The 24844-nt window shown below is 50.5% G+C and overlaps 1 protein-coding gene across 2 annotated transcripts; it reads right to left on the reverse strand.

Annotated features, from left to right (window-relative positions):
• Positions 1 to 3383: 3383 nt before the first annotated feature.
• NR2F1 (nuclear receptor subfamily 2 group F member 1) lies at positions 3384 to 13048 on the reverse strand. 2 transcript variants are annotated; one of them, XM_019428774.2, is made up of 3 exons: positions 12487 to 13048; positions 9532 to 10059; positions 3384 to 4451 (listed from the first exon to the last, which is right to left on the reverse strand). In XM_019428774.2, exons 1-3 carry the CDS (start codon positions 12947 to 12949, stop codon positions 4171 to 4173), a joined length of 1272 nt encoding a protein of 423 aa, XP_019284319.1. In that variant the 5' UTR covers positions 12950 to 13048; the 3' UTR covers positions 3384 to 4170. The 2 variants fall into 2 exon arrangements, with proteins under 2 accessions (XP_019284319.1, XP_019284321.1); XM_019428776.2 differs by lacking the exon at positions 12487 to 13048 and adding an exon at positions 10740 to 10852.
• Positions 13049 to 24844: the final 11796 nt, after the last annotated feature.

Below are 24844 nucleotides of genomic sequence, written 5' to 3' on the forward strand. Positions count from 1 at the left end.
TGAAGAATCGAGTAGCTTACAGGAGGTGATTCTGGCACTGTAGGAGATACAAGGACTGCCTATACGCTGAAGAGGAGGATTTTTTTTTTTTTAAGAAAACTTTTTGCACTCACCAAGCAGCCGAGCTCAGGTGGGTTTGGATCGAGAGAGCTCCATATCCCTAGTGCCCCTGAGCTCAAAGCTGGTCGGTGGGCCTCCGGGAGCCCTGTGAGACCCTTTCCGACAGCCAGAGACCGAGGGCCTGAACCAACGTAAGGGGCCGAGTCCCGGAAGCCCAAGGTTGCTCCGGTGGCCAGAAGGGAGGCCCATTCCCACCCCTGGGCTTCCCCCAGGCCTGGTCGCAGGGTGGGATGTGCCTGTGGGGGCAGAGGTCGCATCTTAACTCCCTTGCGCCATTCTTTGTCCCCAGGCAGGGGATGAGCCGCAGCCTGGTACCCTAGAGAGTCCTAGAGAATAGCGCGTCCTAAGATGGCTTTTTTTTTTTTTTTTTGATGCTTTCAGAAAAGCTTGTGGCTAAAGTAGTTTAAACCGACTTCAAAGCCCCTAAATTTCTCAGTCGCCCAGCAAGTGTTTGGGTTAGAAGAGGGAGTGTTTGACTTTCATGTGTCACAGGTAATTTTGAGAGGGAAGTCACCTTGTGTGGGCCGCTCTCCAACTGTTAAGCTGTATTTCCTCTGGTCCTGGGGACCCAGTCAGTCGTATCCCGCCCGGTTAGCCCAATCCTATTCTCCCAACTCAGGGCTGCTAAGCCTCCGTAGGCCGAGGCATGACTGCGAGCCCCAAGGTGACCGTCGGACCTACACCTGCCTGTGGCCTCACACCCAAGTTCCACTGCTCCCCCTGGCGCTCGTTTCGAAAGCGGGCTCATCGCTCAGGGGCCTCCCGGCGGCCACCCAGGCAGAGGAGACTCCCACCTGCTCCATGTCTCCTTTTGCCCACTGGCTTCCAGGATCTGAGGGGGCACAGGACACTGAACGGAAGCGGCCCGACCCCTACTGGGGCTGCCCTTCGCACAGCAAGGAGGCTCCGGGGCCACTAGAGCCCCCCAGCTCTTGGGCCACGGACACTGGTCAGCCCTGCCAAGGAGCCTTTAAAACGCCCTGGGAGCAGAGAGGACGCTTTCTCGTGGTCGGAAGGTTTAACCCATGGCTTAAATGCTGCAGTCTCGGCTCCAAAACGTGCCTTAGCAGGATCAGATTTGTGGGTCCCGACTGCGCGCTCTGAGAGTGAAAAACCAGGGAACGCAGGCAGCCGGTCTTGTAGCGCGGGTTCGCCCACAGGGCCACTGAATCTCTGGGGAATCTCTGTCTCTCTGGCTGGGACACACAGAGACCTCTGAAGACAACTGCCTTTCCGTATGTACCAGGGAGACAGCACAGGAGAAACCCTCTGCCTGCGGGTCCCCAGACCGGCCCCGCCAAGAATGGGAGCCGACCACCTTTTCCCTCTCTCTTCCGCTCGGCCCCAAGTCTCCTGGTTCCTGGACCGAGTCTGCGAAGGGGTCTGTGAAGCCATACGTAGGAAGGCCTGCTCTGCTTCCTACACCGTGCTTGGCCAGCCCGGGTCTTGGACCCAGGCTGAGGAGGGTCGCCGGATCCCTCAGGCCATGGGCAGTGCTTCCAGCCGCGTCAGGCAAGAGGCAGGTTACCGCTGTCACCTCTGGACCCCACAGCAAGTGCCTCGTAAACCCCGGGCCTCGGCTTGCGGGCCAGTCCCCACACTGGGCACTTTGTGCTTGGGCCTCCATATTGAAATTAATTGAAAAATACGTTTCCGACCTACAAAAATGTTTATCTGTTTTCATCAGAGGGATCACACTGTAATGAATATATTTACATCTCATTTCAAGAAAGGCAGCAAAGATCCGTGAGCGTTTGGAGGCAGCTCGATTCCCCTCCCCCTCCGTGCCCGGCTGCTGCCTACCCCACCCCAATTCCCACATTCCCTGATCCCGCAGCCCGGGAGGGCTCTCGGAGACTTTCTGGGAGGCGGTCAGGGGTTAAATAGGAGCTCTTCCCTCGCCCCTCCTGCCTTGGGTGCTCACTGTGCAGGGAAGTCAGCCTAGGCCCAAAGACACTAACCCTGGGTGTAGTGCAAAGGCTGAGGCCCAAGGCAGGTGGGGACCCATGGGACGGTGGGACGGCCTCTGGCGGCCCCACACACCACACGCGGTACCCGCCCAGTCTCCCAAAGTCTCAGGCCGGGCGGCGGGCGACCTGCGGGGGTTTCTCCACACAGAGCCCGGCATTGCCCAGGCTGCACTGCACCTAGAACAGGAAGACTTCGGGCGGCTTAGAGATTGTTAATACATTTTTTAAAGAGTGGGGGAACCTGGAGATTCCCAGGCAGCAAAGGAAAGCAAAACTTTTGTCAATGACTTCTGAAAGTGAAGCACTTGCCTCATCCAAGGCCTGTTTGGGGTGAGGGGCGGGAGAGGAGGTGAGAGGTGTTATTTCAAAAGATCGGGCTTTATTAATACGTTAGGAAAAAGCTCCCTTGGTAGTATGTGTTCTCACAACACCGACTAGAATCCTATAAAACATTCATGCTCCAAAAGCTGTAACAGAGAGCAGCACTCCCCACCCCCCACCTTCGCCCCCTGCACACCCAAAGTGAGGCCTCAGCGTTAGGTTTCTGCCCTGAATGCTCCACTAGGGCCCAAACGCTGCTTCTGTAAATAGTGTAGTCTAGCCTACCTAGCTCACCAACTCCCAGGTTCCAGGTCCATGTCCCTAAGTGCCACAGGAGGGCCTTTCCGTTCGCTCAACTGAGCTTGAGAGCCCTCCAGGGAACCCCTGTCACAGGGTCTGGAGTGAAGGGTAAACCCTAGCCTGCTGTGCTCCAGACCAAAGGGGGAGCAAAGCTAGGTTTGGCAGCGCTGAGGCCCTAACTCTGTCTCCCAGAGCTGAGGAGAGGCCAATGGTCTTCTAAGTGGCTTCTGAGCGGCCCTCTCCTCCCTAGACGCCCCCAGTCAGCTCTCCATGCCTCTCTTTACAGCCTCTCCAGCCAGGCACGTTCCCACCTGCAGTCACTGAAGCTGGTGACTACAGAGACTAGGCCTCCACTTGGGGCTGAGCCGAGCCTACCCCAGCTGCCTGCTTAGCTCCATGCAGAGCACCAGCCACCCGAGAGGTGACATGAGCTGCTGGGGGCAACCAAGGTGCCCTGCCCTCTCCCTGCCCACCCCAGCCCATGCAGAGCCTGATCCCCTGCATTTACAAAACCAAGGCAGCGTCTTGGGTTTAGGAAATAAATCTAGACAACTTTGTAATGGACCTTAAAAGTTTCCACCTCACCTCCCCATTCTAATAATAATTGCAGTGAAAATTAATTGGAGGGTTCTCTTGCACTTATGACATCTGTCAAGTAACCAGACACATGGGTTTTGCTAAATTCTTTTATTTTTGTTTAAATTTTCACTTCAATTTTAATTCTTGAAGAACAGCCTCGACAACATATATCGCACTCATTATAAGAAGCAAAGGGTTATATCAAAAATTATTAGTATAGAATCACAGGAAATCTGGTTTGGAACCAGAAAAAAATACAAAACAGATATAGATACATAGACACAGGACAATTTTTTATAATTATTTGGAAAATGTTATTTTCCCCTAATTCTTGTTTCCTTTTTTTATGTGCATACGATGTTTAAATTTTACAAAAAAATGAAAATAAAGACTAGTATTTTACAAAATGAATAACAATGTTTGGGGTGTGTATGTGTGTTTGTGTGTGCGTGTGTGTGTGTGTGTGTTTCTACATAGAATTCAGTCCACTTCCATGTGTGTTGTTTTTCTGTACAGAATATATCCACATCCGTCCACAATAAATCCTGGAAGGTCCATTAGTCTCCTTCTGTTTTATTAAAATTCTCATGGTCCTCTCTTCAAATTTTTTTTTCCTTTTCTCACCAGACACAAGGTCCTTTTTCTTTCCTTTCCAACTTGTTCACAGATCTGATCCTAAAGAGAGTCTCTTTTTCTCCTGGTTTGCAGCTCGGGTTGCATTCCTGCAGGGTGGGCTGCTCCTGTTGGCCCAGCCCACCTCCCCCCTGCCTGGCTGCACCCTGCAACAGCCACCTGATGTCCCCGAAGCTTTGGAGTCCATGGCCCCCGCCGGTCCTCTGAGTCTCTAGGGGGGTGGGGGCAGGTGGGAAGCGCCCAAGGTCTAGGAGCACTGGATGGACATGTAAGGCCAGTTGAAGCTGCTCCCAGACAGTAACATATCCCGGATGAGAGTTTCGATGGGGGTTTTACCTACCAAACGGACGAAGAAGAGCTGCTCGATGACCGAGGAGGACACGGTACGCAGGGAGGGCAGTCGCAGTAGGAGTTTGCCGAAGCGGCTGGGCTGGTTAGGGTACTGGCTCCTCACATACTCCTCCAGTGCACACTGCGACTTCTCTTGCAGGCTCTCGATATGGGCGGCATCCGACAGGCCACAGGCATCTGCCCGAGCAGCCACAAGAAGGAGACACAAGGGGAGAGGATACACAGGTTAGTGAACAGCAAAGGTACAAACAAGCCATTAAATTTTTTTTAAGTTGGTAAAAGAGGGAAAAAGAAAGAGAAGGGAAAAGAAAAAAAAAATCTTCCTCTCCATACCTCCCCAATCCTTCCTCACCATTCCCCCCACTCAGACCCCAGTACAAATAAAAATAAATCAAACCCCCACCAAGCCTAGGGGAGCTGGAGACAGAAGCACACACATGCAGAGGCAGCAACCTCTCTAGTCTCTTTGTTTTTCCTCTTTCACCTTTGGATTAAATAATGTACGATGCTGGAGCCATGTTTGCTGTGCGTAGCAACCTGTCCTCCGCCTGCAGGGGTGCATCTTTCCGCTGTGCTCATTAAAGTGAGGACTTTTGCCCCTTTTGCCCCTGATTTCAGGGTGTTCAGAAGCCCTGAAGAAATATGTAGCCTGGAGGTAGTTCTTACAGGCTTCTTGGAGTCCTCCCTCTCAAACCCAAATGACCCCAACCAAAATCTTCACGGAGAACCTAGATTGTATAGTGAACAAATGCATGGGAGGGGGAAGGAGTCATAGGCTGGCATTGCATGGAATCAGATCAAGCCCATGCTTTAGCACTATTGGATTTGAGATCCACTATCTATGCAAGCAAGAACTCTGCAGCAAATCCTTGGTGAGGGTGTATACTTCTATCTGTGCTTTAGATCAAGTAATTGAAAATTGGTCACATCTCTGTAAGCTGTATAATAATCAGGAGGAATATGGCTCAGTTACTCCAGGCTGCAGGAAGGAGACATCTTCAGCGATCAGACACAAAGCTGGGCTAGAGGCAGCTGCTGTTGCTGTTTCCAAACTGGGAGCTGGGGAGTTTAGGGGGGATTTGGGGAGATAGGCTTCCTGTTGCAGGACCAAGGGGAAAAAGGCACTTGCACACAATGACAGCATCTTAAAACCTGTGTGTTTATCTCATATCAACCAAGGCTCCTCACGGTCTCCTAAAAATATTTCAAGACAGCAGTTTATATCAACTAACTAACTAAAGGCGAAGAAACGGAAGAGAAGGGGGAATTAGAGGAATGAAGTGAAAGCTTCCTCTCTGAGTTCAAACACCCATGTTATTTCTTGTATTAATAATAAATATTTTAAAAACAGGAAGATCACAGAGGAGCCCTTAGCCAGTCAGGAGGTTGACTAGAGATCAAAGGCAGAGTTTGCTAATATATAGATCTGGGAAGAAACTCATGCATGGCAATGCCCCCAAAAGGACGTTATATAATTGTGAATGGGTAAGTGTGACCCTAAGAAGTCACACCAAATGATTCAAAGTGAAACCCGTGTCTGCTGAGTTCCTCAGCTTTATGTCTTTATATTTCAAGAATTGGGATGTACAAAGCATTCTAACACCTTCATCTACAAGGCAATGGCCTTGAGCAAAAATACAAATAAAACCAGTGCTAATTCAAGAACTTCTAAGGCAGGTCCCCTCTGACCCCAGATCCAGAATGGGTTCCTCTCAGATGTCTAATTACTCCAGCCAGCCACTTGGGTGCATCCACACTGGCCTGACTGGGGAAGCCAGTGAGATTTTTATGGCTAGAAGGGCGAGGGCAGAAGCACTTTGGGGCTTCACTGCTTAGAGAGGGGACCCTGAGGTCTGCCCTTGGTCCTGATTGCTAACCTGGCCCTGCTGAATGGCCACTATGCAGACTCATATTTACATATATCTTGCTTTACATGCATTATCTGCCCATTATGCCACAGGATCCCTTTCAGCCTTAGACAATGCAGGATGAAAAAGGCCCACTGATACCCCAGCAGATTTTTTTTCTTTTAATCACCCATATGGCATTCCCTCAGGTCTGTAAAATATTTATCTGATATTTACAATTAGAGCCCCCAGAGTGCAAGGACACTACTCTTCTCCCAGCTATGCCACTCCAAAAGAGAGAAGCCCAGGAAAGGCTTACTTGGGCCCTGTGCTGGCTGCTTGGATTTCTTTCCTCCTCTGAAGGCAGAATGCCTGTAGCTGGGCCTAGCTGCCAGGTGCCAGCCGGCCAGCTCTGTGGCCTCTCTCCAGCAGGAGTCCTACTTCAGGCCTGGATTCCCACTCTAGATATTCATTCCCTCTCTGGATATTCCTGCAACAGGATCCCCCCCCCCCCCAACTATGGATAGATAGTGTGAGCTCTCAGATCGATTGGGTGGTTGTGGTAGCAAAGCTAGGTGAGCAGGGGGTGTAACGCAGTACATACTTAGACCCCAGGAGAAATACCCAAGATAAGAAAAGGGGGTAGAAACGTACAAAATCAATGTCTCACTTTTTATATGGTAGTGTCAATATTTCTCCTAAAGTATATGGGAAAGAAATTATGTAAATAAATAACCATTACTGCTCAGGCCCTCCCGGCTTAGCCTTTGTAGTGCAGAGAATGTATTTCATGTTGTGCATTCAGAAGAGTTTAGTGTTCAGGAAATATAGATGTAATCAGCTGCCATAACTAGAAATCAAAGTTATTATTGTGGTGAAAATGGATTTATTGTATTTATGTTAACTAGATGGCTCCTTTCAGAGGAGGTCCCATTTATTTGAAGGAACATTTAGGTGTATGAATTAATGAATTTTTTAAAAAAGTAAGTTCAGGTCATGACCTAGTCCTTGGATGCTGTCCAGAATATTAAGGATTAAGCATACCATCCGGAGGCCAAATGTGAAAACCACCACAGGGAACCCCCGTGCCAGCTTCAAATACTTAGCCGGAGCAAACCTCGTTGGACAATATGTCTAAAACTGTCTTTTCCATCATTCAAAGTTTGCTTAAAAGTTGGATGACTTTGAGAAGGCTTCCCATGAATTCCCTTCTGGCTAGCAATCAAAACAAGTTTAGTCAAAAGTGGAAATGTGTTGTATGGAGGAGGGGGGTGAATTACTACTGACAGCTCCATTTCCATTTTCAGATATTCTGCTTGCAATTTCCAACAAAATAATGTTATTGTTCGCTTCTCAGCCTCCTTTGCACCTTGAAGACTTTGTTCAAGTAACTTCCTCGGGAAAACTTTTTAAAAAGGAACACTTTTCACGGGGATGTTTTAGGATGGCAAGTTGAAAGAAAAGCATGAATAATTCCACAATCCTCCCTGCAGCCAGCACGGTCCTTGCCTCTCTCTGGGAAAGGGCAGGAGATCAGAAAAGTCAAGGGAGTTCAAAGAACCTTAGTAGGGGACAAGGGAAAGGGAGGAAAGATCTTTCCTGAGAAGACCTCTGTCCAGCTCCAAGTCACATTTCTGCTTCAAGACACCTCACTGGATGAGATTTTTAAAACCCCAGCTTCCCCGACACTGGCTTGCTTCCTGATTAATTTGGCTAAAGAGCTGGGTAGTAGAGAGCCAGCCAGGCCCCAGGCCTGCCAGAGCTAAAGCAGCCCGGTTGCTGCTTCCCAGGCTCTTTGTCACTTTTGAAAAACACGTTTCCATCAAGAAGACTTATTAAGATAAAATGCATTCAAACACTGAGGAGGCTATTCAATAAATCTTCCATTTGTTTTAAGGTTTGCACTTTATCCTCTTGCAAAGAATAACTCCCTCTCCCACTAGCAGACCTGCATTTGCACTGAAAGTAAAAGGGGGGCAGTCCAAGTCCATGGCTCTGGCCACCCTGCATACAAATGAGATGCTCTTGTCTAAATAAATTATCTGCTGTTCAGATCGATATTAATACTACATTTGCTACATTACAATATTGTGCAAATTTAAGAGTCATTTTAATACAATGTAAATACGATTCTTCACGCATGAAAGCCAGGAAATATTGATAGATTATACCATTGCTTACTGTTCAACAAGGCCTTGGGAAAGGGGTTTTGCCATCTCTGCTCAGGAATGGTTTTAATTTGGCCTTTGGAGGTCCTGGCTCTAGGATAGATTTATTAGGATGGTTTATTTGTTCTCTGAATGGAGAAATTAAAAACAATAGTGCCAATAATGGGGGTAAAGCTGCAGCTAACCCTACTCGCAGTGGGCAAGGCCGGAGACCCAATCTGAGCAGCTCTGTTCCCCACCAGCCTCCTTTCTGGCTTTGTTTATATTTCCCCCCATTACCTGCTGTCCCGGGTGTTTATATGTTTCCCTCTTGCAGGTTACAATAATAAAAAGCGGGCAGTGTTCTCAGAGGCTCAGACTAGAGCCTTCAAAGGCAACGTTAATGCACTTTCCTGGAAGTTAATTTGAACCATCTATCATAAGAGAAATTGTTAACATGCATGTTACCACCACCTACATTTAATTTGATATTTTTAAGGCACTCTGTTAAATTTCCAATGTTCATGTGTTTTGCATGGCTATGAGATTTATCTCTGGGGCGGGAATCCTCCCATACTTGCGGGATCTACAGTGTTCCTTTTGTTTTTTATCTTTCTTGTTTAGATTGAAACCGTTTTTTACGACCCTCAATAACCTCAGCAACTGCAAACATGAATGGTTTCCGATAAGGGAAAATCAGGCAGCAATAAAGCGGGATTATTTATGATTTATTTGCGCGTATTCTTCTCTTTCCACCTCTGTGTGTGTCTCTCTGTGTCGGGAAACTCATCCAGGGAGCTTGCCACACAGAGGAGAAAGCCACATTCCCACGTTCTCTTCCTTCCCTCTCCTCCCCCAGAAACACTAAGCGCTGGCGCACACACACGCACACGCTCATCGCACACACATACACACCGCACACTCGCGCAGCCAGACAGATCCAACACCCCCCACGCACACACGAGACGCGCACCCGCCGCCGCCGCCGCCGCCGCAGCCCCGCGTGGGGGTCCAGGCCCCCAGGCCAGGCCGCCCGCCGCCCGCATCCCAGCCGCCTCGGCTCCCGCACCGCCGCGTTCCCAAGATGGCAGCGGCGCCGCGGGCCGCGTCCGGGCGCGGGGGCCGCAAGTCCCGGCCAGGCCCAAGGTCGGGCGAGGGCCGGCCAGGCCCGCGCGGCGACGCGGCGTAGGAGGCCGGGCCCCGCGGAGCGCGGCCTACTGTCGCTCCCGGCGCGACCTGCCCTCCCAGCGGCCACAGCCTCACCTGACGTGAACAGCACGATGGCTTTGAGGCAGCTGTACTCGGCTGAGTCGACGTGCAGCGCCTTGAGCTTCTCCACCTGCTCCTGGAAGATGCGGATGTGGTCCATGAAGGCCACGACGCGGTCGGCGGACATGGGCGAGGCGTGCAGGCCGGCGGCGGCCAGCAGCGGCGCCACGTGCAGCGGCATGGAGCACTGGGCCGCGTTGAGCACGAACAGCTCGCTCCAGGTGAGGCGCAGCAGGGACACTTGGTCGGTGATCTGCAGATCCGGGAAGAAGGGGATGTTTCGGGCCCACTCGACGGCGCTGAAGAGCAGGCGCGCGGCCAGCTCGCAGATGTTCTCGATGCCCATGATGTTGTTGGGCTGCATGCATTGGCTGCCGTAGCGCGACGTGGGGTAGGGTTCCGCGCGCAGCAGCAGCGAGATGTAGCCGGACAGGTAGCAGTGGCCGTTGAGGGGGTCCCCGTTGGTGAGTGCGTACTGGCCTGGATTGGGTTGGGTTGGAGGCATTCTTCCTCGCTGAACCGCTGACAAAAAGAAAGAGAGAAAAGAGGCAATGTGCATCCAGGGGGCTTGCGAACATCGGCGTGCCGCAGCGCACCCGACACAATGCGGAGGCTCTTTCTGCAGCCACAGGCGCCCGGTGCATCTTCTCTCGCGCTCGCTCTCACTCACAGCCCACACCCGGAGGAAATCTGGGGTGAGGGCCTCCAGCTCCGCGGCTCAATTTGCCCAGCCATCGCCTGCGCCCCTGGCCACCCCAACCCTGCCAGAACTAGGCCTGACCTCAGGGCCCCCAGCCCGGCATGGTCAAGAAAGCGCACCCAACCCCTTCACCACCAAGGTGTAACACTCAGGTTAATGAAATACCACTCACCCCTCCAGAATGAAACAAATCAAAGTAAAGCAAAAACAAACAAAAAAGAACAGGCGAACACCAGAGAAAGGTTGTGGTTCTAGGCAAACGCCTAGCCGCCTCTTCATTTGCAAGCAAGCAGTGTTTTGCTCAAAATGTTTCCATATTCTCCCAAAATGCTATAGAATTATCCTTAAAATAGATACAAGTTACATAACCACTTACAACTTTTGAATAGAAAACAAGTATCCTGCACCCCTTCCCTGTCCCCTCCTCCCCTTCGCCCCACACAAAGTTCACTCTTAAAAGCAACAGAAAATTGAAAAATTTCAAGAAAAAAGTTGAACTTACAGTAGCCAAACATTATTGAAAAAAGTGGGAAATAGAATTAATGTCTGTCCTGTGAGGTGCCACTGCAACCTGCAGCCAGCTTTTGCCCAGTGAATGCACGAGCTTGCAACTGCAAAAACACTGGATTCATTAACCATCTGAATGCAAAACGTAAGCATGCTTTGAGTTCTTAAAGCTGACCAAAGTTTTTTTTTTTTTTTTTTTTAATGTGTATGTTTTACTTCAACAGTGCCAGCGCTTTAAATTGCCATGTAAACAAAGACAACTTTAGGAAAAGTTAGGGCTACTGAACTCTCCCCCCAACAAATTAATATAGATATGTCCATGTACACATAGCTGTCTTATTTCAAGTTGTGCACTATTTTCTTAAGTTTGCTTTGATTCTAATTTTAATGCAAGCCCCAATGCAATTTAAGCTCTTGAAACATAACAGCTAGAATACTTTTTTCTAATTATAGTTTTGAACTTGGCAGTTATTTTTCAATTAAATGAGAGCACAATTCAGTTTTTTTTTTCAGATGCCTACAAAATCTCCCTGGAGCTGGAAATGAAGTCGTCATATTTGCCTGCTCCTTGAGATCTGAAGGAATTCAATTTCTTTTCTTGTGGCATATAAAATATAATTTTAAAGTCAATTACAAGAAGGAGTAATCTGCATTCTGCAAAATTGACTGGTTCGCTAATTTGACTATAAGACATCTTTAATGATTGTCAGGAGATAAACTTTAACTGTAAACGGCTAAGTATATTTATAAGAAAAGTGCTGCATCTCCTGCCACATGAACATGAAGCATATCTAAATACAACATCAAAAGTTGTGTTAAAAGAAACCAAACCCATACAACACAGGGATTAAATGAAGGGGAAGCTCATGCCAGCTGCAGTCTATGCATTATAGCCAAATCAGAAGGATCGGTAAATGCCGTTGTAAATTGTAATTTGTATGCAGTATTTAAGCAGAGGGTGGAGTTTGATGAAGAAATAAAACGAGTATCATGCTTTAAAAAAAATGACACAACTATGAAAGGACGGTTCAGTCACAAACTTTCCTTTCAAAGTAGAGGGGTGAAAACAAGGCCACAGCTCTGGAGGAGGCGGCCCCAGCTCGGTGAAGAGGAGAGGGAACCAGTGAACAGGCCAGAAGCCCCCCTTCCCCCCTAATTAGACCTACAAGTGCAATAAATCTCACTCCTCTTTTTCCAAGCTAAGCTTCCAAAAGGATGATGCAGCAGTGAATCTATGGTTGTGGGTACTCCAGTCCTCAGCCCTCCCCAATTTTAAATAAAGGGTAAGAAGAGGTGGAGGGGAAAGTGGAATGAAAAACACAGAAAAGAGTTTTCTGGGGGAAATAAGCACCCCCTCCCCAAGTTCATGCCAGCACAGCCCCCAAGCACCCTCACGCACACGCGGGAAAGGGACACACACCGAGCACATCCAAGACAGAGGAAGGAAGGGGATTTTCAGCCACAGCTCACGATCCCAGGGACACAATCCTGAGCAGGCAGCGGGAGGGGTGGAGGAGCCGGGGAGAGGAGCGCAGGCCGGGAGGGGGAGGCAGCGGCAGCGAGCTTGGTTGGGGGGGGGGGGGTGACGCCGGGGGTGGAAGGCAGCGGGGACAGGGGAAGCTGGGACGGGGCAGGGACCGCAGGAGCTCCAGTCCCATACAGCAGCCACCCCCGCGAGAGAAAGAAAGAGGGCCGGGGAGGCGGGCGAAGCTCAGGGAAAGAAGCAGAGAAGAAATATTCACCTTCCCGCCTCATGCCCACTTTGAGGCACTTCTTGAGGCGGCAGTATTGGCACTGGTTGCGGTGGTGCTGGTCGATGGGACAGTTCCTGTTGGCACGGCATGTGTAAGTTAAGTTCCTGCGGACGCTCCTCTTGAAGAAACTTTTGCAGCCCTCGCAGGTGAATTGGCCGTAGTGCTTGCCGCTCGACTTGTCCCCGCACACCACGCACTCGATGTGCTGCTGGCTCTGGCCCGAGCCGGGCGGGCCCTGGCCCTTGTCCCCTGCCGTGCCGGGGGTGGCGGGCGCTCCGGGCTGGCCCGGGGTCTGCGGCGTGTGCGGCGCGCCCGAGCCCGCCTGCTGCTGCTGCTCGCCACCGCCGCCGCCGCCGCCGCGGGCCGCTTGCGCTGCGGGGTTGGGGCCGCCGGGGTTGCCCCCGGCCACGTCGTCCTGCGGATCTCGCCAGCTGCTAACTACCATTGCCATATCTTTGGGCCCGGGGAGCGCTGGGGGGAGCCGAGCTGCTCGCCGAGGGCCGCGGGGCGCGCGGGGCGCGCTGGGAGGGGAAGGGGAAGGGGAAGGGGGGGAGGGGGAGGGGGCGGGGGGCCCGCCGGGCGCCCCGGGGTCGCGGGAGCCGAGCCCTAGCCGGGCACCGGCCGCTGCCTCCGCCGCCGCCGCCGCTGCCGCCGCTACTGCCTCGGCCGCCCCGCTGCTGCTGCGCGCCCGCCCGCCCTGCTGGCGTTTTGTTGTGGTTCCTGCTGTTTTCTTTCTCTCTTTTTGCAGCCCCCCCAGGCTCTCAGGCTCCCCCCCCCCAACACCCCTGCTCCCCTCGCCCGCTCCCCCCGCGCTCCGATCCTGGGGGGGCCACGCTCTCCTTTCCCCCCCCTCCCCACCCCCCCCCACGGAGCAAGCTCCCTTCTCTCGCTTTTTTCTTCTTCCCCAAGTTGCAAAATCAGAAATGGCACAGGCGGCAGCCGGGAGCGGCGCGGGGCGCAGCGCCGGGGGCGGCGGGCATGGGCCACGGCGCGCGCACACACTCGCCCTCCGCCTCGCCCGCACCCCCGCGCACACACACACTCTCACACACACTCGCTCACCCGCGCCGGGCGCCCGCCCGCCCGCCGGCCGCTCGGGCTACACGCTGCGCGCCGGCTGAGGCGACATAGAGGAAGCCGGCGAGGGCGGCGGCGGCGGCGGCGGAGGAGGAGGAGGAGGCGGAGGAGGAGGAGGAGGAGGAGGTCGCGGCTGCAGGCGCCGCTGGAGTCGCCGCCTCAGCTGCAGCGGCGAGCGCCGCTGGAGGAGCCGGGGCCCGGGCCGGAGTCCGAGCTGGAGTCGGGGCCGCAGCCGGAGCGCGAGCCCGGGTCGGGGCCGCCCGCGCCGCCGCGGCTGTCCCGGCGGGAGCCCTCGCTGGGCTCAGGATTGAGGGGAGCGCGGTGAGCCGAGCAGGGCGCGGGGCGAGGCTGCAGGCGGCGATCAGGGCGCGTTGGTGTCGGGGGGCCAGGTCCAGGGCTGGACGCAGCCAGCCATTCAGGAAGGCAGCGCTGGAGAGAGGGAGGCAGCCGGCGAGGAGGATCACACACTTTGCTCTTTTTGTTGTGCCGGTGGCGCCGGGTTCTCGCTGCCTTCTTCTTTCGGGAGGTGACGGAGAGGGAGAAAAATACGAGATAATTCACGCCGGCGACGAATTCACAGCAAAATCGAAAAAATAAAAATCAGAAGAAAAAGAATTTCAATTAAAAAAAAAGCGAGAGACATCCAAAGTAGGTCGAATAAATAATCCTCTTCTTTTCCTCTTTCTTGCTCCTTCTTCTGCTTCTTCTGCTATAACACACAGAGCTAGTTAAAAAAACCCTGGAGATCGCCCAAAAATGTTCTTTTTTTAGTATTTTAAATAAGTGCTCTTCAGCCGGGAACCAACACCCTCCCTCCAAAAAAAAATCATATATGTATAAAATAACGATAAGAAGAATACGAAGGGGGTGCCTCCTCCTCCTTTTTTTTTTTTTTTTTAAAGTTTAGCCCTCTCTCTTCTGCAGGAATGGAGTAAAAGACAAGGAGGAGGGAGAAAAAGAGAAAGAAGAAGAATACAAGGGAAACAACTAATAGAATATGTAAGAAAAGAAAAGGGAGAGAGGAGAGGGAAGAAAAGAGAGAAAGAGATTGAGAGAGATTGAGAGAGAGGCGGAGGAGGAGAAGAGAGAGAGAAGAGAGAGAGGAGAGAGAGAGAGAGAGAGGAGAGAGAGAGAGAGAGAGACCCCAAAATTGAATGCGTTTAAACGGGAGGACTCGCAGAGCAATGTTTCCGAAAGGGGGATCTGCGCGAATGTCTGTATATAGTGAACTTTGACACTACTATTGAAACTGACACGTTTCTATGGAGATCGCTGCCTTATATGGAGCTCGTGTCAAGGAGCCAAGAGAAGGGCTGCTGGCAACTGATAATCAAAGGCGACTGACTGGTCAGAGCCCTGAATCGGGGGGGAGAGAAAATGGGAGTCTAAGGTTAGCCAAGCCTCCCGCACGCCATTGGTTGGAGAGCCCCTCCCCCCCTCCTCTTTTTCTTTCTTTCTTTTTTTTCCCCCCCCCCTCCCTCTTAGCTACCTACTGACGGGGACGGTGAGGGGAGGAGGAGGGAAAGTGGGGGGGGGGGGGTGTGCTTCTGACAAGCGCAATTTACATTGAGATCGCCCTGCGCTGCTATTTACTCTGAGACCTGATTAGTATGGGTCGTCTATGGTCTCACACACACACACACACACACACACACACACACGCACACGAACACTAGAGGGGGAAGGGATGGCGAGGGGGAGAATGCCTTGTAATGGGTAAAAGAGAATTAGAAGGAAATTATTTTGATTTCTTCTGAAAAGTTTTTAAAATTAGGTTTTATGAGCGTGAAGACAGTGTCGTTGAATATGTTAGGGAAATTTTTAATGGGAATTAAACTCTCACCATTTTAATGATTCATGAAATATACTGGGTTTGAATTGTTTTCTTCGTTCGCATATATAAGCATAATCCAAGTGTGGATTCTGCTCATTTTATATCGTTTTAAGAAACAAAGTAAGGACTTCCTATTTTTTGGCCCAAAGTATATAATGGTTTTAAAGGTTTAATTATGACAAAACACACTCCTGGAATATGCAGCTATTGCCACAAAATCAATCTGAATCAACGGTTCCTATTCATCCCATGATGATTTTAAAAATAAACTTTACAATCAGTCTGGTTTTTCCTTTCTTTTCTCCTCTTTGGTATTCTCAGGCAGTTCCAAACTTCAAACAACGCTTAAATAATTATTAATAAAACAGTAGTAAGTCCTCATGGGGGGGGGGGCGGTTAGTGCGGTTAAGTCAGAGTCCTAGGAAAAGAGGAAAGGGGAGAACGACCGACAAGGGAAAATGGGAGATGGGGAGAGGTGGGGGAGAGGGGAGTGGGGACTGGACGAGGGGGGAGCTGCAGGGTAGAGGGAGGAGAGCGGGAGAGCGGGAGGGAGAGCGAGAGGGAGGGAAGGCGAGGGAAAGAGAGACAGAGAGAGACAGAGCGCGCGAGAGGACAGAGGGGAGAGGGGGAAGGAGGGGGAGAGAGTGAGAGAGAAAGAGAGAGACCGAGGAGGGAGGGATGGGGAGAGAGAAGAGAGAGAGCTAGAGAGCGAGGAGAGGGAGAGGGAGAGGGAGAGGGAGAGGGAGAGGGAGAGGGAGAGAGGAGAGAGAGAGAGAGAGAGAGAGAGAGAGAGAGAGAGAGAGAGAGAGAGAGAGAGAGAGAGAGAGAGAGAGAGAGACCCCGATTCCCGAAGGCGATTGGTCGTGGGAGGAGGGGCGGGAGGGAGGAGCGGGTCCCGCCGCGGGGCCTGCAGGAATCGCTGGCTCTGGCTGCCACCTAGCGGACGGGAGCCGCGCCCGGGAGGCGCACAGCCGGCTCTCTCCTCCCCTCCCCGCAGGCAGCCTGCGCCTTTTCTCCAAACGGAGACAGCACTTTGAAAATTCTTTCAATGGATTTTTTTCCTTGAAAGATCGTACTGGGGAAAATGATACTTCTATTAGTTACATATTCTCCAATAGCACACTCGCACCCCCCTCGTTTTGAGATCGCTCCCTAGGCAGGCTCAGGCGGGTGCGGAGCTGTGCGGAGTGACAAAGCCGCCGCGGCAGCCGCTGGGGGTGGGAGCCGCGCTCGCCTGCCCGCCCTTCGACTCGGGAGAGCGTAAAAGTTTGTCTCAGCTCCAGCATCCCGATCCTCAACACGCCCTCAGGTAAAGGTGGGAGCAAATGGCCACGCTGTATTGACAGAGGTAGGGTTTGTTTTTTAATACTCGTTCTCACTTTAAATTTCACCAGGGAGGGGTTTGGGAAACGCTGCGTGTTCGCGGTGCGTTTTGCGCTTCCCGGTCACTCCAGCCTCCAAGTCGGGAGTCAGCGACCGCTTAGTGACTAGCGATGATTTTAAAGAGCAGAATAAAGCCTTTTCCGTGCCTGCCCCACAGCCCCTCCAGCTCGAATAATGGAGAGACAGTCAATGCACTCTGCAAGCGGCGGCCCATTGTACGCAGCTGACGGAGAGGAGGCGAATGGGGCAGGCAGGAGCTCCTTGTTCTCGGCCTTCTCCCCCAAATAAACGCTCTCACGTCTCCTGGTCAATTAAAAGGTGAAACGAACACGATTAAAAGACAAAAAAAGAAAAAAGGAAAGAAAGAAAAAAAAAGGAAAAGGAAGAAAGAAAAGACGAGAAGATTAAAAAGAGAAAAAAAGAAAGGACAAGCTTTTTATATCCAAATTCTAAATTTTACTCCCCATCTAGTACAGAGAAAGGCAGTCGAGAGTAGAGGAAGCAGGCAGAGAGAGGGAGACAAGGAGAAGGAAAGAGAATGTGGAGAGAGAGCGAGTGGAAGAGGCGGCGAAAGCGAGCTCCAGGGAACCGGAGGCCCGCTGGACGCCGGGTCTGCGGGCCCAGCCACCCTCGGACCCTGGACCGTGAGTCGTGGGCACCAGAAGCGAGACTTCGCCAAGTCCTTCTCCACCAGGCAAGTAACGCAATGATAATTGTTTCTTTTGAACTCGGGGCTGGCAACGCGGACAGGCCGGGAGGAGGCGTTGACTCTCTTGGCCTCCGCAGGCCGGGGCCGGAGTCCAGGCAGCCAGGGCGGGATGAGGAGAACTTTCCGCGGGGCCTGCTCAGGAGCCACCCTCACCCGGCCTCTGTCCCGCCAAAGCGCGAGGACAGGGACCGCGGCCGTCGCGCCCTCCTGCAGCTGAGGATCCTGCCAGCCGAGCGTCAGTCCAAATTCAAAACAGGTCTCCCCACCCCCATCATCCTGCCCCCCACCCCCGCTCTCCCCCCCCCCCCCACCAGTGGGCAACTGCTGCCGGGCCTCCAGCGCGGTGGCTGAGGAGGGGGATGGCGTTTAGCATCCGTGCCGCCAGTGCAGAGCCGGAGCTGCGGTGGAACCGGCTGCGGGGTCCGGCTGGGCTGGCCCGGTTGCCCGCGCCTTGCCTGGCTATGGCTAGAGCCTGACAAGCTCTGCTCCCGCCGCCCACCTGCGGGCGCCGTTTGTAATGGGATCCCCTAACGTAACGCGATCGATGGCTGCCTCTTTGATGTGGGCGATAGTGTCAGCGGATTAAAAGGGACACCAAGCCGCTCTCCCGAGTGGAGAACCCGCGGCGGCGGCGGCGACCGAGCATCAGATCCCTAGCCCCGCAGCCCAGCCTGGCTCCTCGCGCGGCAGCACGAGGGCTGGGGGCGGGGAGGGGTCACCTCCCAGGGGTGGGGACTGAGGGGGTGTGCGTGAAAGGAAGAGCCTCAATTAAAACCTACAAGAGCGCTTTCCTCTGCGCTGGGCAGGGGCGCGCGTTTGCGTCAGAGGGCGCGCAGGGCGGGCGCAGGGGGCGGGGGGAGTCGACGCCGCGGGCCGCGCCCCGGGGCTGCATGGGCTAGAGGTTCAGCCAGCCGGACTGGGTTGGCCTCGGTCCCGCCACGCAGGCTAGGGACAAGGCGTGGCGCTAAGACGAGCTGAGACTTCCTGAGAGCGGTGGCGCCCGTTCACCCTCACTGTGGGCTCTTTCCGCTAGCCCCCACCCTGAGCTTCCAAACATGAAAGAGGCCCCTGGGATCCGGCATGACCCTGGGAATGGGGAGAATTGGGGCCCTCGAAGCTTCAGGCGAAGCCACCCCCTCCTCCAGAAGGAAGGGGAAAAGGGATGTAGTAACCGGCCATAATCCAAAAGATGGGGGCTGTTGGCGGTGGTGACCGTAGCTGTGGAAAATCTCGGCTTTTCAGAGCAGTGGAGAGATCGCTCTTCTGCCGGCCCTATGTGCCAAATTTCTGTCTTGCCAGGGGGCAGGAAGAAACCCGAGCTTTTTGGAAGAAAGGTGCTGTCCCCCTCTGGGACTTGTACAGCCCGAGCGACACTCAGGGCTCAATTCTTCTTACGGACCTTGTGTTCCGTATCGCGTTTGCACACTGTGTGGGTGTGCCTCCTCTTGTGCTCACAGCCTCAGCCCCAGCAAAATGGCTTCCATGGAGGGACTGAGGGGTCAGCTCAGGTCCTGGGCAGCTCTGCTTTCTCTCTGCGAAGCTCTCCTTTGTTCTTGGTTCAACTTGGCACACTGGTCCTGGGGCCTTATGCGCCCCATGAGGACATAAAAATAATCATATTTTGTGGGAGTAGGTAGGTCCACAAACTGAAATTCCCCGCAAGTGTCCAGGCCTACTCAACTGCAGGATAAGAAAACACAATTGCAATTTCCACCTTTATTTTAGGCCTCTTCTCCAGATCCCTCTCTCTCCTTTTTCAACTAAGTCCTCCACCTTGGTTGCCTTTAAGTCTAAGCATATAGAGGTAGCTCTTGGACCTAGACCCACTGTGGCCCTTGCCAAAGTACCCTACTTGAGACTGCCAGCCCAGCGACCATATATACTCGGTCCTTTCCAAGGTCTCTCTCACCTGATGAGGCTGGTCTAGGGATGGGGAAAAGCTCACCAGGGTCTGGGATCCCCAGTCTCCCTTTTCAAGTCTTTCTCTGGCCATGTGGTTCCCACAGGCCCATTCAATGCGCATAAAGTCTCCAGTGTGGTTCCCCCAAGAGATGATGAGAAGTTACCCCTCTGCTTGGGAAAGAGGAATCAGGTTGTAAGCTTGCAATTTCCCTTGTGGGTTGCTAGCATTATGGCTCAGCCTGAATCACTTTTTAAAATATCTTCCACCCAACACTTGATCTCTCCCAGCCAGATCGCTGGTAAACAGTTATGACCTGCTGGGGAGAAGGAGAGAAGCAGAGATTGGTGGTGGCATACACTGTGCTGACTTGCATTCCAGGCCCCAGAGTCTGGATCTAAGCAGACTTTCTAGTTGATTAACACCCTGCTATCCCAAATCTTTCTTTCCTTGAAGGCTGAATTATTCTTCATCAATCCCATGACCTCTTTGATATTGGCATTTTGCTCTCCCCAAACTCACTAGATCATTCATTTTGGCTTTTTGGTAAATCACACTGAACAAGGTGGCCTTGCAAAAAATTTTCTACATCTAATTCAAAAGTGGTTGAGACCCTGCAAATGACCAGATATGTGTAGGAAATTTTCTCTCATACGTTTTTCCTACCTCCTAAATTGTTAAAATGGCACTTTTCAGTTTAGAGAGACCACAGAACAGAAATAACCCTGTTTTATCAAGCCCATCTGGAGAAATGAGTATGCCTGCAATTGTTGGGAGAAAGGTCAGTTCTACTGTTCTTACTGCAGACCTTTCCCAAAGAGCTTGTTTTAAAGGGGCAAATCAATTAGTCTCCCTTGGCATGAGATTAAGGTTGGGAGGAACACAGTTGAAGAAGATATATTTAAAATTGTCTTCAGAATGATACTTTGAAGGATAGAGAGAGGCACAGGAATGCCTGCCTAATGTTTTGTGATTATTAAAAAGCCAAAACCAAAACCCAAACAAATAAGCAAAAGCTGCTGCCTAAGTCAGGAAAACCCCCTCACAAGACTGAACTCAGTCTGTATTGTGGCTGCCCAGTTGTAAAAACTTCTGCCTTTGTCAAAGTGAAAACAAAGATGGGAAGGCCAAACTGGGAGCTGAACTTCTGTTGGACTGGCTGCTCTTAGCCTGCCCTTGTGGTTGAACCATGGATGAGCAGGCTCGCATATTCACTATCACTCTGGTAGTCTGAGCATTTCTTCTTTGTCACCTTTGGGTCAGAATGTCCAGAGATAAGTGCTTTACCTTAGAAAACGGTTTAGTTTTCTATCACAAACCAGCCATTTAAAGCATGTGTTTTGGAAAGAGAGATAAAGGAAGCACTTCCGCTTTCTGCTTGGGCCTCCCGTTAGAGGGCCAGGAGTAGCCATGGGAGGGTGGCAGGAGAGCAAGTGCTGACCTTTGGATGCAAATCAAGCCTTTTATCGGAGGAAAAGTGACAATCATTCCTAGTACACTAGAGAAGCCAGGGACAAATATTTACTTTTTGTAGAAATCAAGCCTTCGCTATCTAAATGCATTTATGCAAAAAGAAAGAAAGAACTAGAGACTTCTATGTTACAGAATGTATTTTTAAATTTTAAATGGAGACTAGAGTGAAGAATAACCGCGTGGTTCTTTTTCCTGAGGTAAATGATTTGGGTCTGGATGAAAAGTTGGAATTTTGAAATGAGTTTGAAGCTTGTTAAAGTACCCTGATAATAAATCAACTGCACCATATAATAATTTATTTTAATAGTTACCTGTCAGAACACCTATTTTTTTTTTTTTTTTTTTTTTTTTTTTTTTACTGCAGGATTAGCCCATCAGAGTAGATCTGAGTTGGACATTCACTGATTAAATTCTGCTCAAATATGTTTAATTCTTTAATGTCACTTTCTTAACTGCCTATAAAAGAAACTGGTGAAAAAGTATTGACTCACAAAGCCAGCAGATCTATTGGTAACTATGGTCATATTACAATAGTATTTACCTATCAGAAGGTTGATCTAAATAATAAAGCTGACATTTCCTTCTAAACTGTCAGTGGAAAGATATGTTTATCACAGTGTCCTCCATCACCAAGGAGAGAGGGGGATTAGGTAAAGTTTAAATGAAAAAGAATGAGCATGCTATACCACTGATATAAACCACATGGAGCAATAAATAATTATGCCTTCTGTTATGCTATGTATATTTTATTTACTCGTTTCAGAGGTGAATAATAAACCTAGCTCAACTATGGGAGGAGTTAATAAAGTATTCCAAAAGCATGATCTAACAAAACTTGAGGATAGTTCTGTTTTATTGTTTAACCCTTTGCATGAAATCTTCTGAAGCTGAAAAGCAAAAGGAAAGGGCTTTTGTGTTAGTTGATCCTTGGCTATTCTAGGGCTCAGGTTGGTGTGAAAGGGACGAGGAGGTCACTTGAAATCTCCTTTTATCTACTCTTATTTTCTCTCTGGATCAGCAACTTTGAATGGACATTATCTAATCGCTCTTAATGGAAAGAAACTATGGGAGCAATGAAATGCCTTTAGTCCAGAAGTGAATACATGTGTGTGGAGCTTGTGTGTGCAAGCTGAGCTTGCGTAGGACTACATTTCTGCACACATGTGCTTAGAGATTTTTCGGAGTAGATGGATATGTATGTAAATGTTTCCTATACACTCTGGGGGCAGGGTCGGATTGGGTTGCTTATTTTGCCTTACACATGAATATGCACACACCCACATGAAGATTCTCTACCAAGTCTAGGTGATACTTGGAGCCGACTCTTCCTTGAGTTCTTTCTTGTCCTCACTCTGCGGGATGTCATATTAGTTAAAAAAAAACAACAACAAATAATTGAGAGCACGATGGACAGCCTTTTAGTGAAAACATCTCATTTCTTTTCCATTTTCAACTGGAAGTCACACTGACAGGAGGATTTCTTTTCAGAGGGTGGAGATTGTGTGACAGGTGAGAGAGAGGTGATAGGGTAACACGAGACCATTGCTTTCAATTTCTCCCCAATATTTTTTCTTTTCGGTCTTTCTTGGAATTAAATTGGTTAAAACACAATAAATAAGTGGAAAACAAGAGCCTGACATTAGGCAATTAAAAAGTTTTTCTTGCTATAGATACATAACTCCAAACCTTTGAAGGTGAGAAATTGATTACAATTTGTTTTGAAACTTGAAATTAGAATTATTCTAGTAAGTCTCATATGCTAACTAAAATACCACCTAAGTTGTCTTCCTTAAGCATCACATTTACTTTAAAAAGGAGAAACAGCCCTCAGGTGAAGTATAAATGACTATCCAGAAAAGGACATTTGATTTCTAGGACTGAAAAGCACTGGGCTTTACCTCCTAAGAAATGCTTCCCCTCCCCCGCAATGTTCTTTTAAATAAGATTCGCATTGCTCCCAGAGCCTGGGACACTTTGCTGTAAATTCCTTTAGAAGAATACTTGGTTACCAGGGCTACAAGTTCCCATCTCAACCTGCCAGCCTCCCTGCCCCCCTGCTCCAGATTGCAGAGACCCTTGGCTGTCAGGGCTGGGACCTTGAACCCCTCCCCCGTCCCCCAGCCTACTGGAGATCGAAGTTCCAAAGTTCGAGGTTGGATGGGAGAGGATTAATCCTTCTTTAACTCCTCTCCTTGCTGTCCTCAATTCTGAACCCCAACAGATCTGTTTCCCGGGGTTTCCTGGTGAATAGGAGGGTAGGAGCCGCCCTTTCTAATAAAGATTAAATTAAGTAGAAGAATCCCAGACGCTGGATATTTGGAAGCTCCGGTGGGGTGTCAAACTGACGTTTAACACTTTTTTTCCACTCACTGTGCACAAATATTGGATTCATTGGGCTTAACTTTAGAAAGGAAAGAGGAAAAAAGATAAGAAGGAAGGAAAATAGAAGGAAAAAAAAGGAAAAAAAGTCAAGGAGAACCCCCAGTTTCAAGGATAAAGTGACTTTGAGTTCAGAAAGGCTGAAGGCAGAAGCAGGGCTTCCTGACTTTTCTAGTCTTTTCTTCCCCTGAACTACTCCAAGAATTGAACGCTGTCTTTCCCCAATGAGGGCACAGAGTTTTGCTGTTTTGTGTGGGTCTGAGTCCACGATTATTCTTTAGGGGGCAGTTTGGTGGCAGGGTCAGGACTGGGTATGCGAGAGGAAAGGTGAACTCAGAACCCTGTCACCTCTACTATGCTTACGTTCCCCCCTCTTTTATGCTTATTTTTAACCAAGGTTTTGTAGCACAAACTGAGCAGTTTCCTTCAGTTACTGCCCAGTAGGAGAAACAATAGCTTTTTCTGTTTGCTGTGTTCAGCGAGTTGGACACTGACCTTGAAGCTGAGGAGGCCAGGCACTACCTCCCCTGAGAATCATACCAACCCCCAAAATATTGGCCTCTCACACCCACCTGCTCCTCTAGTTGCAGGGCGCAGTCTGGAGGGGCAAAAGGCAAGTCCCTTCGTGCCGGTGTCTCGTTCCTGCAAATACAACACTGAATAAATTAACCTCAAACCAGCTAGTTGGGGTGTAGTAGTTTAGCAGGACTAATTGCAGACAATGGAGCTGAAATGACTTTTCCAATTAGCTGCTGGTTGGAGTTTAGTTGGAGGAACTGTCAGCTCCAACGATGGGTAATTGCTTTATTGCTCACAAAACTATCATCTATTTAGAACATATGTGCTAATTACTCTGGATGGGCGTCGAAAAAGAGACCATAAATCTAATAGCACTTAAAAAAGTCTATGGTGCTTGTAAGCAACCCTAGCCCAGGTTGGCGTGATGGATGGCTGTCTTTCAGAAAGGCGAGGGTTTCGACTGGAGGCACCGACGGGATGCTTTGGTCAAATCGCGTGCATGAGAGCGAGGGACCAGCGCAGCTGTGCGGAGGTTATAAATCACTGTCATCAAAACCAGTCCCCTCTTTCGCTGCGCACTTTTTTTTTTTTCATTTTCGCAAAAGATTACTTTAGAAATCTTTTAATTGGATTATGCTAGGAAATTAATCTCCTTTAGTCTTGGCTAAATTTATTGTGGTCACTGTCGGGAGGAAAGCCCTGTAACTGCAGCGAGGGCCACGTCCCCTATTCCCTCTTTACCTTAGCCTCTGGGGCCTCCCAGTTTCGTGGGACAGCCTTGCCCCAAGACCTAGGGAGTGATTGGGGGTGAGGAAGAGTAAAAAGACACACCCGTATAGAAGTCCGCGGCGGTTCCTAGGGAACCCCTTTGTCCTAAATGCCACCTTTCTGTCCCAGATTCCCTAGTTCCATGTATAGCTAGCATCCCTGTACAACACTGCGCCTTCTTCCACCAGGGGGTCTGAGGTTCTGGGGGCCTGCTACCAGGGAAAAAGGAGGCTAAAGGTGGCGGGAAGAGGAGGTGAGGTTTGCTGGGGTAAGGCTGCCAACCAAACTCATTACTTTGCCCTCT

Source organism: Panthera pardus, unplaced genomic scaffold (genome assembly GCF_024362965.1).
Source record: "Panthera pardus isolate Hobbes unplaced genomic scaffold, ASM2436296v1 HiC_scaffold_2, whole genome shotgun sequence".
NCBI lineage: Eukaryota > Metazoa > Chordata > Mammalia > Carnivora > Felidae > Panthera > Panthera pardus.